This window comes from Leuresthes tenuis, unplaced genomic scaffold (assembly GCF_036924035.1).
Source record: "Leuresthes tenuis unplaced genomic scaffold, fLeuTen1.0.hap1 SCAF_20, whole genome shotgun sequence".
Lineage (NCBI taxonomy): Eukaryota > Metazoa > Chordata > Actinopteri > Atheriniformes > Atherinopsidae > Leuresthes > Leuresthes tenuis.
Window position 1 is genome coordinate 9,148,771 of NW_027325374.1, and position 16,809 is coordinate 9,165,579.

Sequence of the window (16,809 nt, forward strand, 5' to 3'; positions counted from 1 at the left end):
TTCAATCAAAGACCTTCGGCGGCGAAGAGGAGGGGGGGGGGGTAGGAAGCTTTATGTTTGTTTTAACACTACCTTATCATGAAAAACATGATTGTAATGTTCACCTCACCAGCATATTCAGCAGTTCACCGTAATAACTTGCAGTCTGGATACCCAGAGGGGTGGTATAGATTGAAAATGTCCAATCTCTTCTCTGTGCGGCATGTATGCAGAGATGTAGTGCTGATAACTGTGGAGTAATGTAGTTTAGACACAGGCAGACACATCTACACGCACACGCACACACACACACACACACGCACAGTGTAGGAAGTTATGGGAAAGACTGTCCAAGGATGGAATATGAAAGTGGCCTGAGGTTATGCCAGGTCTGCTGGCAGATAATCCCTTATTTCCCAGGTGATGGGGAAATAAGGAAACACGCAGGCAAATCCTGACCGAGATCGAGTTCCAATACCACTTCAGTGGGACCACATCCTGCATGCTGCACCTGTGCTCAAACATCATCGTCGTCCAAGGTCAACGACCCCTCGTGTTTGTCAGAGCGTCCGTATGCAGCTTGTTAAAGTCGGATGATGGCCCACACGCTACAGAGTCGATGCTGATTTATGACACTGCTTGACCCTGTTGCTGTTAAGCTGTTAAGTTTAGAGATGCAGCTAGTTACAGTTAATGCAACCAAATAGGGTTTTGTATTGAACTGACACAGGAAGATGCTCACACTGTAAATTACTGTTGCTTTTGGATAAAATGGACGATAAAGCTGCTTTTTTTTTTCCCTCTCTCTAAAATCAAGCCATTGCTCACTTTTGGCTTGGGGGGGGGGGGGGGGGGGGGGACCTCCATGTTTCCCATTGTTGAGATTGTGAATATCACAGGAGAGGAGCGTTCATATCGACTCGTGTATTGAACACGGCAAACACAACTCCGTTAAAGTGCATCAAGAGTGCACAAACCAGTGTTTTTTGTTTTTTTCTGTGTGAATGAGAGCAGCTTTACTCTGGATTTGGCTGTAGATGTGTACATTATTAGCACAGACTGTAGGAGAGAAGCAGTCGGATGTTAAGCAATCAGATGTGAAGGGCTGGCAATAGGACATCATCCAACAACATTAAATCGTCTTGCTCTATTCCATTGGAAATATATAAGCCTGCCACGCAGTTCTCTGTGAAACTCAACGGTTAAACATCTTTTTTTTGTGAGTCAGAGTAAGGAGTTTCTGTTTGTTAACTGTAAAGCTTATTAGTCACTGAAAGGTGGATTTTGGAGAAATCAGGGCTGAGAGTGGTATAAATCTCCTTGAGTGACTCAGGGAGACAAGAAATGGAAAAAGCTTCTTAAGGCCTTGAACTGAAATATCAGGTCTTTCTTTTAAGTTTATATTCACTGAATGCTTCAGGTGTCTTTATTCTCTAAGCTTCGCTTTACGGTGATATTACCCAAAAAAACCCACCCAAAAAAACCCTTTTTTCTTAAGCCGTCTTCTACTTTTACTGGCTTTAGGAGCTGCAGTCACAGAGGGAGTCAAAGCCTTTTCTTTCTAACATACTCATCGTTAATGTGTGAGATTATCTTGTCTTTCTTTTTTTTTTTCCATGCGTGATGTTTTTATTATGGCGCTCTGCAAGAAGTGGTAAAAATGTGCCGTAGTTCTAAGAAGCAACCATTTGAACAGAGCAACCTCCCTGCCAGTTGGAAAGAAGTCTGCTCTCAGCGTTCCAACCACTCTGCATCCACTAGTGGGATGACTTCATAACCATGAAATCCCTCCTCAGTTCGCCACATTGACTCAAGCAAACACGTGCAGCACGGTCTGCTCACCAAATCGAAACTCCTTTGGAAACTCTCTAACACTTATGCTGCCTTGTCAGGAAGTGCAGGCATGTTAAGGAATGATAGATTTGGTTACAGTGGAGAAAGGGGATATATTTATGGTCAGAGTTTCCATTAAAATGCTCTACATTCTACAAAAAAAGGCTACATCTCCAACTAAAAACCAACACAAGACCTTGAAGCTTCAGCGCAGGGGGAGAAAGTTGTGTGCGTGTGCTTTTTCTGCACGTGTGTAAGGAGCGTTCTAACCTTGAACTAGTATCTGGAAGGCCCGTCCAGGACACTGCGCTAATAAAAGCAGTATGGAAATTCAGAGCTAATCTACTAATCACAGGAAAGCTAATTCAGTTTGGCTGGAGGTGAATGTGGAGCTGTTATTTAGGCGCTGACAGGGGCCGCGGCTGATACTGAGGGGGAATAGTTTAGATCCTCATCACAGTGAATCACAGGCCGGGTCACCTTGTTGTTCGGAGGCAGAGGAGTCACTGGTGTCTCACAGTGAGGGATCACTGCAGGCGGCTTTTCAGACTTTGAGTTGGAAGAGTCGCTTAAAAAGAACAAGCAAACAAGAGAAAAATGCTTTCAGTTTAACTGGGAGGAGAGCTGAGTCAGATTCAACAGCACCTCCATGTGGTTACTTACAAAACGCTGTTTGTTTTGGCTCATTATCCTTAGTTTATTTCAATCACCTGCTTTAAGATGGATAAAATCCATCTAGTCCATCTGGAATATTTTCCAAAGCAGACTGGATAGATGGATTGAAACGGATCTGTTTGGCACCACGATGGCACGAAGTTTCCACTTCGACAACTGATACATCTGCAAAGTAAATGTAATTCATACAGCAGCCACAAAGTGTAGACATGGGTTTACAAACGTTAGAACACACCTTTTTTTTGTGGGTTGTGGCTGGCATAAAGTATGAACTGAGCTTTTCTAAAGAACAAAGATGCAAAGGTAAAAAGGCCAACCAAATGATATGCTTCCAAATTAAACTCGAGTCAGTGACATTTCTCATATATGACATTTGACTTAGTCGTCAGGAATGGATCAGATGTTAAGTTGATTTGTTGAAAGAATAAAAACAGTTTACAACCCAGAACTCAAAAGTGGCTATTTGCAGTAATGGTGCTTTATGATACTAATCTGTCACAAATCCATCAGTCTTTTTGTAATGTGTGTCTGAATTTCTGTTTCAATGATTCTCGATGGCTCAAGAGGTCATCAAATACCACAGCAGATCTGGCCGACTACATGCTATCATATCTGAAGGTTTATCCTGTAATCAGTGCTTGCCTTGACCTCTCTGTCCACTCGGTTGCTCAGATCCTTCGTCCATAAACACCCTCGGGGTCTGATTGCAGTTGTGATGACCATGCAGAAGCACAGATTCTGTTTGTGTGTCTGCCGTCCTCCTGCACCTGTTTTACTGCTGTTTTGTGCGTCATTCTGCCCTTTCTCAACATCACAGGGCCCACAGATGCTCTCTCTCCTCTCTCAAGCCCTTCCAGAGTGCCACCTTATCTCTGTGTCCACATGCAGCACACAAACACACATACATAAAACACATTAACTCTTCCTTGCCCACAGGTCTCAGACAACAGCCCAGACTAATTGTGCTCTTAACAGTACATCGCTTCCTCTTCTTGCACAATCCTCCCACCTGCTGCCTCCTCTTCTGGTCATTTTGGTTCAGATTGACTCTGAACAATGTCTCTTGTCAGTAGGAGGCTGGACAGAGCAAAGGCCTCCCGTTGTGTATCTGTAGAACATCCAGCTGCACAAATCTGCTGGCTGCTAACACAAAGAGTGAAAGCACCTAATGTAAAGGCCACGCCATTATTTTTGATCCTGTACAGAATCAGTTTTTGGCTTAATTATACCGATAATACTCTGTCTGTAAACACCCTCGGGGTCTGAGTGGAGTTATAATGACCATTCAGATCCGCAGACCCTTCAAGACAATAATAGTGGCTTGTTTCCAGTGCAGCTCTAAACGGACAGCTTGTCAGTACTGCTGGTGACCATGTGACATCTGCTGTTCTCGCCACAATATCCTAAATATTCTTGTGTGTCCGAGGTCACGCCAGACATGTGATTTCACGGCTCCACTTAAGGGATGTGATCTTATGATTGTCATGGGTTCATATGAACTAAACTGGACAAACAGCCCAATGTTGCACGAGCCCTAATTAATGAATGAATGAATGAACAAAAGGAAGAGACAGATTAACGTGAGCTGTTTGAAAAGACATGATCTCGCCTTTCACTCAGTAGACGGTGTGAACGTGTGTGTTTGCAGGTGCTTAATGAGGCAGTGGGAGCCATGATGTACCACACCATCACCCTGACCAGAGAGGACCTGGAGAAGTTCAAAGCTCTACGCATCATCATCCGCATCGGCAGCGGATACGACAACATCGACATCAAGGCGGCCGGAGAGCTGGGTACAAACGCTCACAGCTAAACCGGAAAGAAAACCTGTCTGTTTCACAGTGCATTCGGCACAAGAAGAGGAGAAATTAGGATTATTATGTGTTTATTTTCTGTGTAAAGCAATTTTTGTCTGACCAGGAGTTATTCTAGCATGTGGGATCTTTATGGCGTCGCTTTGAAATTGACCATATCTCTCATCATATTGATTTCCTTGTACAGAGTAGTGTCTCCTTGCGTGCTTGTTTGCTGTCTGTTGTTTGTCTGTCAATGACAAATGCGACCTCAGGCGCCGGTGATGGGATTTAGGTGAATCTTGAGGGGGTGATTCATCACATCGTTGCATTATGGCATTTGAAAAATTGCTCTGATTGTCCAAAGAAAGCGCTGCTAACTGCAGCGCATTTCGAAACGAATCCCTGATGAGGTTTTTGTTTCTTTTCCTTTTAAAGGGGCCCGCTTCAGGCAGCTTGTTTCACTGCTTCCTTGTATGCCTTTTCGGAACAGTCTATGAAGCTGAATTTAATAGTCAGATGAACCCTGCGGCTCCCACTGTGAACCAGGATGTTCAAAGAGTCAGAGAGCGAGGGACACGGAGGAAGAGAAGAGTTCAGCTCTTTTCTCTGAACCACCATCCAGGCTCATATCAGCAGGCTGGTGGCTCAAACGGCTCTTACAGCTGACAAAGCTGCCATTTCCCTGCCAATGCGAGATACTGTGTCGAACTGCCACCCACTCACAGAGAGCGCTCAGCCTTTGCAACACAGGAGTCAAAAAGCTATCGTGCCTGGAGAAGGCAGGCATGATGGCTGTTCTCATGGAGAAGACGAAGGGCCATTGATTGAGCAGACTCTGGCTATTTTTTGCTGCTCAGAGATGACTGTGCTGTTAGTCTGAGTTACGGCGTGGAATAAGGACATCAGTGGCAAGCGAGGGCAGGCAGAAGTGCTGAAAGAGAAATGTCTCTGGGTTGCTGGAGGAAAGGCAGGGTAGTATCACAAGCTCAGGGGTTTGAAAGGCCCGAAGGCAACACAATTCTGTGAGATGATGTCTTGACAGAAAGTTTATCTTAAATGCACAGTCTTGATATTTCATGGAAGATATCTTGATGAAATCATGTTGCAAACTAAACTGAAAAATAACGGTTTTGGGTTACGAATACAACTTTTCCAACCTTTTTTTTCTCATTAGGAATCAAACATCAATAAAGAATTTACCATGTGGTGATACAGTTGGGTATTACTGTATCTTAATGCCTTTAAACTGACCATTTTTATCAATTAAAATGAGCAGAGGTGTTCGATTCCTGCTCACGAATGCTAAGAATGGCTGTATTGATTTTGCCATCAGTGGGATGAGTTTCCAGCTGTCCTGACCTCGCTGTGCTCTTCCTTTTAGGCATCGCTGTTTGCAACATTCCCTCTGCAGCCGTGGAGGAGACGGCAGACTCCACCCTTTGCCACATCCTCAACCTTTACCGGCGGAACACCTGGCTCTACCAGGCTCTCCGGGAGGGCACGCGGGTCCAGAGCGTGGAGCAGATCCGCGAGGTGGCATCCGGTGCCGCCCGCATCCGTGGCGAAACCCTAGGTCTCATTGGTTTTGGTGCGTATTCGGCTGTTTGTGTTTCTAGCTTTGGCTGTATTTTGTTTTATTGTGCCGCTGACCTTCTGTCCTTCCTTCTTTTCCTTTTTTCCCCGCTCTCGCCGTGTCTGTTTTTTCTTCTCTCTCCTTCATTGCCTTCCCTTTGGTGTTTTCAAATCCTCTTGCCACTCAGTGTGCCTTCTGTTTTCCTGCTCTGATAAGGTTATTTTTTTCTCTCTCCCTCTCTCTGCCCGTTCCACAGATTATCTCAAGGTTGTTTGTTTGGCCTCCCTCCGGGCTGACTTCCTTTCGCTGCCACACTGTTCTCACATCCCACCGCTCTAATGCTCGCCATTATATCAGTGTTGTTCTTTCTTCTTCTGTTTTTGACTCCTCATCTCTGTTATTGTGCTCCCCCCGACATCTTGTCCTGCTGCAATCAGGACTGGATCCTGCCTGCCTGTGTGTGTGTGTGTGTTTCCTTCGGTCCACCTGTTTCACTGCTGATTGTGTGTTTTTGTGCATCATTCTGCCCTGCCTCAACATCGCTGGGCGGACAGATGCTCAGTCTTCTCTCAAGCCTTTCCAGAATACCATCTTATCGGTGTCCACATACACTCCCCACACACACGGAACACACCACCCCCTTCCCTCTTATAGGTCCCAGACAGCTGCCTAGACTATGTGCCCAGGCAGCAGGTCTGGCAAAGAGAATGTTTCTCCTGCTCTCTGACAACCCAAACCTCCCACCTCAATCTTTTTCTACTCGTCTTCTCGGCCTAAGCTTTCTCTGAACAATGTCCATTGTTGATGAGAGGTTGGGGAGAGTGAAGGCCTGGTGTTCTACTGGGAACACTTTTTGTATCACACATCAGTCAGTAAAGTGATTTGTTATGTCTTATTTAAATGCAAAAGTATTGGCGTTCTTGTCAAATTGAGTTGGGATTATGGGAATATGTTCATCTTAAAGGAGCCATCTATAATCAATATTTCTACATTAACAAGAGCTCAAATGCATATGTGAAAGGAGCCTCTCAGAGCAGCAAATCTATGAATAAATAACCCAAACTTAGCTGGTCCCTCAGCTCTATGGAGTGATGGGGTTTTCTTCACTTCAACCAACCCTTATCAGATGCAGCAGGCGGCGTTCTCAATGAAAACATTCTGACTTCTCGTCTGGCTGCCTGTGGTATGCTTTCCGTCGTGTTGCCTCCTTGACCAGCTTCACGCGCCCCAGTGTGGTCACGGTTGGATAAAGCTGAATTCACAAATCTGTGTCATCGTCACTCGTTCCCTGTGGATAAATGAGTGAAGCAAAGCAAAAGTCTGCCGGAGAGGTTCAAGAGCAAGGCGCCACGAATCGAAACAGTCCTGTCAGTGGCAGACCCCCCCACACTGTTTTTTCTCTGTTTGAGGCATTGATCAGTGTGGGAAGTGAATGGGGGACTCTCAGAAATTCAGAGCAGAGAGAAGCTTTGGTTCTCAGCTATCTCCATGTTAAAGAAAAAGTCAGTCCAAAATACCTACTTGTATTTTCCAGGTTTTTTCACAACATCCAGAAGCACGTTTGATAAAGAGGTTAATCATCTGGTAAATACTTCGATAACAGAAATGTAGATTTTCCTCAAGCCTACTACTTTGGACTTATTTACCAGCTACTGTTCCAGCAGAAAAACATCAGAGAAGCGTTGATCTCATTTTTGACACCTTTTCCCCGAAGCCTCTGTAAATAAGATTGTGCTGCGGCCTCAAGACAAGCTGGTGTGTTTCAAGCTGACTGGAAAAATGCACTCGTAATGCAACAAGTTCATTCCTTCGCTCTGTCTGGTGTCTGGGGGGAAAAATGGGGAATGAAGTTGAGAGAGGCAGAATCACAGAAATTTGGTTGAGAAAAGCAAAGCAGTAATCGCTTTAGAAAAGCTGTTTATGGACTCAGGAAGTAAAGGACATGTTATAAACTTAATGTTTCGCTACTACTGTAATCCTATTCTATTATTGTTTTTATAAATAGTCTAAGTGAATGCTTAACTAGACCTCAGCATTTATACTGCTGTCTTAAAGGCTGACACTTAAAAAAAGGAAAAGTAGGAGGGATTGCGGCGGGCCGTGGAGCTGAAACACTGGACATAATGCTCCATCACGAAGAGAGGACCTTGACAGTGTAAAAAAGGAACTTATTGATCTTTTTCACAAGCAACAAAATCCCAGTCTCCATTACTCTCTTCCCCGACTGCAGCTGCAGAACAGAAACGGCTCCTTGAGCCAATAATAATTGAGACTCATCCTACACAACAAATGGCAGTGAGAGACAGGCTGATTCTGCACATCGCTCTCCTCCTTAAATCATTTTCCCATATTATCTCTCTCACTTATCCTTCATACGTTCTTTAATCTCTTAAAGATATTTAAAAAGTAGCCGCTTTTCATGCTCTTTAATACATATGTGAAAACACAACTTATGAGCAGCTGTATAATTCAAGCGTAAATCAGAAGTATATTAGGGATTGATTATAGAAATGTAACTCCTGTGTTTGAGCACAAAAACGAGCATCTACTCCTGTGTCCTCAGGTCGTTCGGGCCAGGCGGTTGCGGTGCGGGCCAAGGTGTTCGGCTTCAACGTCATCTTCTACGACCCCTACCTGCAGGATGGCCTGGAGCGCTCGCTGGGCGTCCAGCGCGTCTACACCCTGCAGGACCTGCTCTACCAGAGCGACTGCGTCTCCCTGCACTGCAACCTGAACGAACACAACCACCACCTCATCAACGACTTCACCATCAAACAGGTGCGCGAGCAGAAGGCAGCGGTCCTGAGCTTTATGTGATGCTGTTTAGCAGGTAGACAGGTAGAGCTGCTGGTGTATTATCACCGTGTCGGCTTGGAGCATTACAGAAAAAAGCAGGGAGAGAGAAAAAAAAAACTAAAAACGGCGTTCCTGCCTGCACATTCCTAGCTCTTTATCTTAAGCTCCACCAAAGCTGGACACAAATTCATTCCTTTGCTCTGTCAAATGCAATTAGCGCCAGCCCACGGCTACAGCAAATATATCGACTAGGCTGCACAGCAGGGGGCTGAGAGCGCTGTGAGGGGAAAGTGCTGCTCTCTGAGTCAATAACTGCACTCTGAGGCACTGCCCGGGGTGACCCCTGCAGGGCAGCCGAGGAACTGCATGGGCTGAGGACGGCGTTATCCACGTTCATGTTCACCGCTTCTCTCTTTCTGACCCTTGCTCTCTCTGAGATCTTTCTGAGTTACAGAATGCGAGGACATGAAAAAGAGTGGGTGTGAGGTGACAGCCTAGCCTAGTTAACGGTGTCTTTTACTAAGCTCATGATTCTCAGCTGCCTGTTTAGATGCTACAGTGAAAGAACGCTTTTCTCTTATTCCCCTCCAATATGTTGGCAGTGGGTCTTAGCTTCTAAAGTAGGAATGTGTGTGTGTGTGTGTGTGTGCATGTTTCTGTATTTTTTTCTTGTGTCAAAACCACCAAGGCCTAATAAAAGACTGCCTGCCAGCGTAAAGGCTTTTCATGCCCTTGGATTTCAGCTTTTCTCAAGATTAAGGGATTACTTTCATTTGATTCTTTTTTTTTTTTTCCCTCCTCCCTCATACACTTTTTGTTGGGTCTTTTTTTCATACCACAAGCAGAAAGGGATGGTGGCGCCGCCTCAAATTTCACCTCATCCATCATTTCATCTCTCGGTTTCAAATAGAAGATTGTTCTCTATCCCACATTTGACATTTTCCCACCCGATGCGCTCTGTCTCTTAGATCTTTCACGTTTCACAAGCGACAAAGATGTCACCATTTTTTTTTATTATTATTTATTTATTTATTTCCCTCTCATCTAATATGTTTTAAGACCCCTCAAATGACAACATCCAGCCCAGATCGATCTCTCAGCTTTGGATCAAACGCATAATCTGACTTGCCTGCTGTGGCTGCTTGTATCTCTGTTTATCTGGGTTGACTTGTGTTGTTTGTGTGTCTCGCAGATGCGTCAGGGCGCGTTCCTCGTCAACACCGCGCGAGGAGGTCTGGTAGATGAGAAAGCTCTGGCCCAGGCGCTGAAGGAGGGCAGGATACGTGGAGCTGCCTTGGACGTCCATGAAACTGAGCCCTTCACGTAGGTCCACCTGTGCAGAAGGTTGTTCCCCTCAAAGCTGCGCAAAGAAGTCTAGTGACAGGTGCAGATAGGGAAATGGATGTCTGTAGGAATGTGAAAAACCGTCTGAGGAAGAGGCAGCGCATGATTGATGAGTAAAAGACACCCCCGTGCTCTTCTAAAAGGCTCCATCAGTGCTCTGCAGGTAATGGAGGTGAGGAGAAGGAGAGCTGGCTTTACTCCTGTCAGAGGAAATTAGATAAAGATGCCGCTGGATGGTTAAGTGCAACAAAGAGCATCTCCTCTTAGTCTTTAAGCGTCCAAGCACAAGAAACTCATCTGCTTTAGGAAACATAAAGAAGCAGTGCAGTCAAAGCTGTACACATTTGTTTAAGATCAGAAATATTCCTGATGTCATGTCATTTTTACGGTTTCTGCTCAGTAAGGCCAGCAGAGATCCCCAGCTTTCTGTCTGGTGGATATGATTGTAAACTGAAGATTTTTGGCCTTTTGCACAGATGAAGCAGATCAAACAAAAGCTTTTGACATTTGATGATGCAGTTTGAAGCCCTGGGAAAAAGTTTAGTAATCAGTTAATTAAAATGTATTGATTCAGAGTAGAATTCCATATCTCGTGTCATTATGGGAATGAAGTGCATGGCTAATTATTTCATGAGCTTCAGAAAATCCATGAATAGGACCAATTTTTTGAAAATATATTGTGTGAATTGACTGCACCTTGATTTTCTTCTATGTTACAATTCACTTCTTCCTTTTTAATGTGTTTTATATCATCTTAAAACACATTTTAATTTCAGAAAATTGTCTAAATTGTCCAAAACTACCAGGGCGCTCGTGAGAGCGTATCCTCCACCAAGCCCAGTGCCACGTTTAGCAGGTTTAAAGAAAGCAAGCCAGATGTGAGCCAGAATTGAAATGCCTCCTCCTTCACATCTGTGGCAAGTTTTGTGAAATTCAGCTGTGTGGTTTTTGTGCAACGGCGCTGAAAACATACCCGCTTTTGGCTTGATGGAGAAGTGATGAGTACTTCACTGTGAATCGTTTCCTGGTGACACTAGCGTGAACTTTAACAGCTGCGCTGCATGCTTTGGCATTTTAGTCCTGAATGTAGGAGTAATTCTGTTTTAGTTGAGTTGAAACATGACCTTTCTTCATCTCTGGTTAAAGCCGTGAACTCAGTTTCTATCTCCACTCCTGTTCTCACCAGAGGGCAGACAGGTTGTTACACATCCCAGTATTTCACCGGTTTTAAGAGCCATGTTTCTGATCTGGGAGGATCACTGGTGCTGATGTGTTGTTCACGCATCAGGGGCAGTCGAGGACTTGGGAGGCCGCTTATTTCAGGCTGGCTGCTCAGCTGACTGGCTGCTGAGGAAGACTGACACTGAATCCGATGAATCTGGAGCTCACGCTCCGTTAACCTTATATGTCAACAGGAGAGTGTTTTGTCATCTTCGACCCCTCCGTCCCACGTGACATGACGGGGATTCAGTGCGCTGCGTTGCACGCTCTTAGCCAGGAGAGGTGTTACGAGGATAGAGGAGGGAGCTGGTGCTGTTGTGTTTTTTTTTTTGTTTTTTTTTTGTGAGCCACAAAAGAGGAAGGAAACAAAGAGAGAGAAAGTTTTGGAGCAGCTGGAGGAAGATGGTGGTCTTTATGAGGAACAGGATGCGACATTTTATCCCTTTGGCCATATTTCCAGACTGTTGTCATGCAAATTATATGCAAACATTTGGAGTCTAGCTGTGAAATCTAATAGGAATTAGTTGAATATGAAATGGGTTGATGCACGTGAACGTGCTTTAATTTGAGTATGAAAACACACCAGGTGTCGACCATGCAAGAGTAAGAGGTGTATTTGTCCACCCTAAACTGGAAGCTATGACACCTTTTTTTGTTTTTCTTTTTCATGTTAAAGAGAAAAATGTCTCCTTCTCATACTGTTATTTTCTGTTGCAGTTTTGCTCAAGGCCCGCTGAAAGATGCTCCGAACCTTATCTGCACGCCACACACAGCCTGGTACAGTGAGCAGGCCTCTCTGGAGATGAGGGAGGCGGCTGCCACCGAGATCCGAAGAGCCATCACCGGTACTCAGCTGCCTGAGCACATTTAAATTTTGCTGTCTGACATCATAAATCCCTCTTATTCTACCGTCCACCGTGACCTGTAGCACAGCTTTCTTCCCCAGATGTCACATTTCCACTTCAATAGGCCCCCGGCAGCCTTTATTAAATCTGGACCTCTTAATAGATGTCATCATTAGCTTCGCGGAGCAGCGCAGAATAGAGCGCTTCCCGGGGGCCGGTCGCTCACAAAACATCCAGACTGTTAAATGATCTTAATTTGCATTTGTGTATCCAAGCCCGATATGTCTGTCAGTCTGAACTCATTAACACTTTGGCACCGTCTGGTTGCTCATCCCGTGTAACAAGTTGTGGCCTTTTAGTAGGTGTGATTTATCCTCGCTGCTTTTAAATCCGAGTGCGTGTGTCTTCTATGACAGGGCGCATCCCTGACAGCCTACGGAACTGCGTCAACAAGGAGTTCTTTGTCACCACGGCACCATGGGCAGTTATGGATCAACCGGGCGTTCACCCTGAGCTCAATGGCGCTGCCTATAGGTAAGAGCTGAAAATGAAGAAAGCCCTCATATCTTCATATTACAAGAAAATATAGTTTATTGAAACGTTATCAGGCTAACGATGAAGATAATTTGCAGTTTTCCTTGATTTTTTTCCCTCTTCATAGTTGAAATAAATTACATGAATTGGTGCTGTTTTCCTCAACACAGTTGTACATGAATGAACTCTACTATAAACCGTAGTGCCCTTCCCCTCACACGCTGTCTTTTGTATGAGTAGAAAGAAACTCTGTCCACTATGTCCCATTCTGAACCCTTCTTGATCTCAGCATGTCCACCTCCATGTGCTTTCTTCACGCAGCCAAGTGAACCAAACTCTTCCGGCCGTAACAACCGGCATCCCCCAAGACAAAATTAATGCCTAGATCAGGAGCAGGTAAATACGAAAAGCCTGGATCAGACCCTCTCACCTGATGTGTGTCCCCTCTATAGTCCCCCAGAGTCCACCTGTTTGACTGCACTCGGGGTAGAGCTGGATGGTAGTGAATGTGGGTTTCGAGTGTCCCAGTAAGCATGACGTAAAGCCATTCGGGTGCAGTTTCACGGATGGTGTCATGCTTCATGGTTTCCTTCTTACGGGTTTTTGGGAGGCTTTCTTTGGACTGGGTCTCTCTGAACCACATTGTTCTTTTTCCCTCTCTGGTTAATAGGCTTTAATTGTTTGTTTTTTTTATGTATTTTATTGTGTTTTCTGCGAGACGGTTGTATATCCTAATAGTCCCAGGAGCTAGTTCAGGAACTGAAAATCAGTCATGTATGTGTTTCACGAACCATAAAGATGATTGAAATTGTCCCAACTTTTTATAAAGTTGAATCAATCACACAGTGGATTAAAGCTTCTTGCTCCGTTTTAAAGTCACTGCTAGCTAAATAGCTTTGAGTTTGATAACTGTCGGTCTGACCAAAACAAGCTTTTTACAGACTAAATAATTGATCAGAAATTAAGAATAAGCTGTTGCTGCAGCCCTAATTTTGTTGAAGAAAACAAATCCAAAAAGGCAAGCTGTGTATTTGTAATGGATCCAAAGTGTTAATGTTAAATATTCAGAACAGAGAATCTGGTTCTGCCTTCATCGTTGCTTTAAAATGAATTTAGTCGATAATCTTTGCCTTCGTCAGATTCCTGAAAAAGCTCCTGAGGTGGAAAATAAGCAGTAGCATCTCCATCTATGCAGAGAATCCTGTTTCAGTGTTGGGAGTGTGTTCGTCTGTCTGCGTGCACGCCACACTAACCCCTTACCCTCGCCATTCCCAGATACCCGCCGGGTGTGGTTGGAGTGGCTCCAGGTGGCATCCCGGGAGCGTTAGAGGGCATGGTGCCCGGGGGGGTGCCCATCGCTCACACCCTGCCCTCCGGTACACACCCCTCCCAGGCTCCGTCGCCCAACCAGCCCTCCAAACACGGCGAGACCAGAGAGCACCTCACCGAGCAATAGCAGCAGAAGGGATAACAAACGGCAAACATCTCATCCAACCCGATGCCGCTCAGAACCAACCGACCAACTGGGACCAAGAGACAGTGAAACAACACAAAGCGGCTGCCTGTTAAATCAGCCCGCAAACGGGAACAAAAGAAGTGTTCCGGGGAATTTGTACTTTTAACATTTTAGTTTTTACCCTGTCTCCTTGGGTTCAGTATCGACTTTACTCTGATGTTTTCCTTTTTTTTTTTCTTTTTTTTTTCCTTTTTTCTTTTTTCCTTCTTCTTCGGGACATGCCTATGATTGTGGATACAGAGTCCAGTGTTTTTAGTGCTCCGGGATAACCCGATGAGACTCTGTCCAAGCCCACCCTGTACACATCAGAGCTCATGGGAAATGTAGGCCTACTTCTCAACACACCAAGGGAAGAACAAGAGAAAAAAAAACAGCCTTTGGTATCATGTGCTACTGGACCTTTTTTACCCTTCCCATCCCCTCCCGATCTTCCACTTCCCTAAACCTCCTTATGTAACAATTGTGCGTTGTTTAGGCCCCTTAATGCCCCAGAAGAGAGTGATTTTCTTTTCGTTTTTTCTTTCTATCGTCAGTGTGAATGATTAAAACGGATTATCGACTTATATATATTTATCATTCATCAAATAAAAGGAAAAGATTGCTCAACGGTTACAGTAACCTCCAGTGGGGTTTAACCCTTTCCTGTCAGCCATGCAGTTGACAGCTATCACAGCTGCCGTAGCAGATTTCCACCACTAGAGGTCGCTTCTACACAGTGTGAGGAACTTCATCTGCACCTGTGATTACTGAGATTTGTGCAGTTTTTGAAGCTGTTGCTGGTTAACGCGAAAACATTCGTTTTATACCCTTTGACTGTAGCGGAAAGTTTTAGGTCACAAGAGATTAGAACGAGCTACCGGCTAACTTTTGTTTTTCCTTCTGAATCACTGAGTCACAGACGTGTGACAGCGAGCGTTCTGTAAGGAGGACATAGAAAACTTGTATAACGAGGAGGTTGGAGCGTCCACGTCCGATTCTTCTCCTGACAAACGGCAGCACAGAAACTGCGACTTCCTCCCATCTATAAAGGCGGGAAAGGGTTAAAGCAAAGTTCAGCTCTTAATGACTCAGGAAAACACTTTTTTGCAGATACTGTTTTTCCCATGAATTTTGTCTTTGAGAAAAACAAAAAAAAAAAGCTACGACTAATTCAGTTAGTCTATATATTTTCTCTCCTCCATCAGTTTCTCCATTGTGGTATTTTTCTATACAAGGCGCATCCCACGTTTTTTGGTGTTCAAGAGTTTTGAGGAGTCCTGTTAGATTTGTATTGCCTAGTTAAATGTTCCTATAACCTTAGTCCTATGTGATCCGCCCCTTCTCTTCACTCCTACTTATAATTTCTTTGTTCTATTGAAGGCCAGGTTCTTTTTTGGGGGGCATCCTGTACTCTGTAAGAGCAGTAGCTGAAACTCCTACTTAGTGTCCCAACAATAGCAGAAGAGGCAGCCAGCAGTACGTTTTGTTTTTAGTGTGAGTATTTGTATTTGTTTCTTGTACAAGGTGAACATTTAGCATTCAGTGCAGTTCAAATAAAAAGATGATTCTGAGAACCAGTTGTCTGTACTGCTTGTTTTCGAGGATCAGCTATTTTGATTTGCCCCGTTTTGTGCATCTTGTCTCACTTTGTGAGAAGTTTAACCCGAAATGATGCGTACACGTACCTCAGTTCTACGATGCAAGACGGCGTTGGAAATATAAATGGGGAAGAACACCGCTACGTCCTCATTTACCTGTAACACCGTTTGCATTTGTTTGATTTGATTTCTTTGTCCTGCTGTTTTGCATCTTTGTCTTGTTGGATGATCCAGTGCTGCTCTGCAGACTGAGGTTTACCTCCAGAATCTTGAGTTTAAGATGATGTGGAAAATGAGTCCTCTCTTAGTCGGTGTCCACGGAGATGAGCCAGCTTTCTTGAGACAATGACATCAGAATTCATCACATTCATTGGAATGGCTTCGGTGGTCATCAACATTCTTACCAACAACTCACTTCCCCTTCCAGTGTGAAACTATCATTTTCCGTTTTTTTTTTTTTCTTCTAAATATCCTTTGCACTGTGACCAATGACTTAAATACTTTGATGTGGATTTCCAGCTTTACTTTAACCCTCGGCGACTCCCTACAATGTTTAACCAGAGGTCCTTACTAAGCTGCGACTTTTGTCATGACTTGAAATCGATTAGTTACCGAGAACTGCTGCATCGTTCTCAATTTATAGCCGATTAGAATGCTCTCGAACGCAGGTAGAAATGATCGGGACTAGAAGCTCGCATTTGTTCAGGAAATATGCAGCAGAGTCGAAGGCTGTGAATAATTTGACATGACTGAAAAATGTTAAAGGAATAAGAAAAGTCCACACCATTCAATCTTTAACCACACTTTGAATTTTGTAGACATCAAACTTTGGGCTGGGTTAAAAGAGCTTTATGCTCCATAATTGTTTTCGCCTTTGTCACAGGGGGGCGCTAAAGCATAAACAACGACAGCGGAATAAGAAGAAGTGGAATGCATCAGGTAATTTGTGTCTCACTGCATCAGAACAAAGAGTTTCTTACTCCCAGAACATCTGTGAGGACAGATCCACTCCTGGAAATATATTGGACCTTTTATTCCCCGCTTCATTGATCATATTGAAATTAAATCTTAGCCGTAATAAAGCCCATCTATTTGGGTTTTCAGAAAAACATTTTAAGTT

General features: G+C 44.3%; 1 protein-coding gene across 5 annotated transcripts in view; it reads left to right on the forward strand.

The window, feature by feature from the left end:
* ctbp2l (C-terminal binding protein 2, like) overlaps positions 1-15,665 on the forward strand; it is a 92,557-nt gene extending 76,892 nt beyond the window's left edge. For 4 of the 5 annotated variants that reach the window (XM_072372978.1, XM_072372979.1, XM_072372977.1 and 1 more), the window contains 7 exons: positions 4,136-4,280; positions 5,665-5,871; positions 8,420-8,634; positions 9,845-9,975; positions 11,935-12,062; positions 12,479-12,596; positions 13,872-15,665. In XM_072372978.1, the coding sequence (XP_072229079.1) occupies positions 4,136-4,280; positions 5,665-5,871; positions 8,420-8,634; positions 9,845-9,975; positions 11,935-12,062; positions 12,479-12,596; positions 13,872-14,052 (1,125 nt within the window). In that variant the 3' untranslated portion in view covers positions 14,053-15,665. Of the gene's footprint in view, positions 1-4,135; positions 4,281-5,664; positions 5,872-8,419; positions 8,635-9,844; positions 9,976-11,934; positions 12,063-12,478; positions 12,597-12,917; positions 12,993-13,871 lie in introns of all 5 variants that reach the window. The other variant, XM_072372981.1, reaches the window with a different exon arrangement.
* Positions 15,666-16,809: the final 1,144 nt, after the last annotated feature.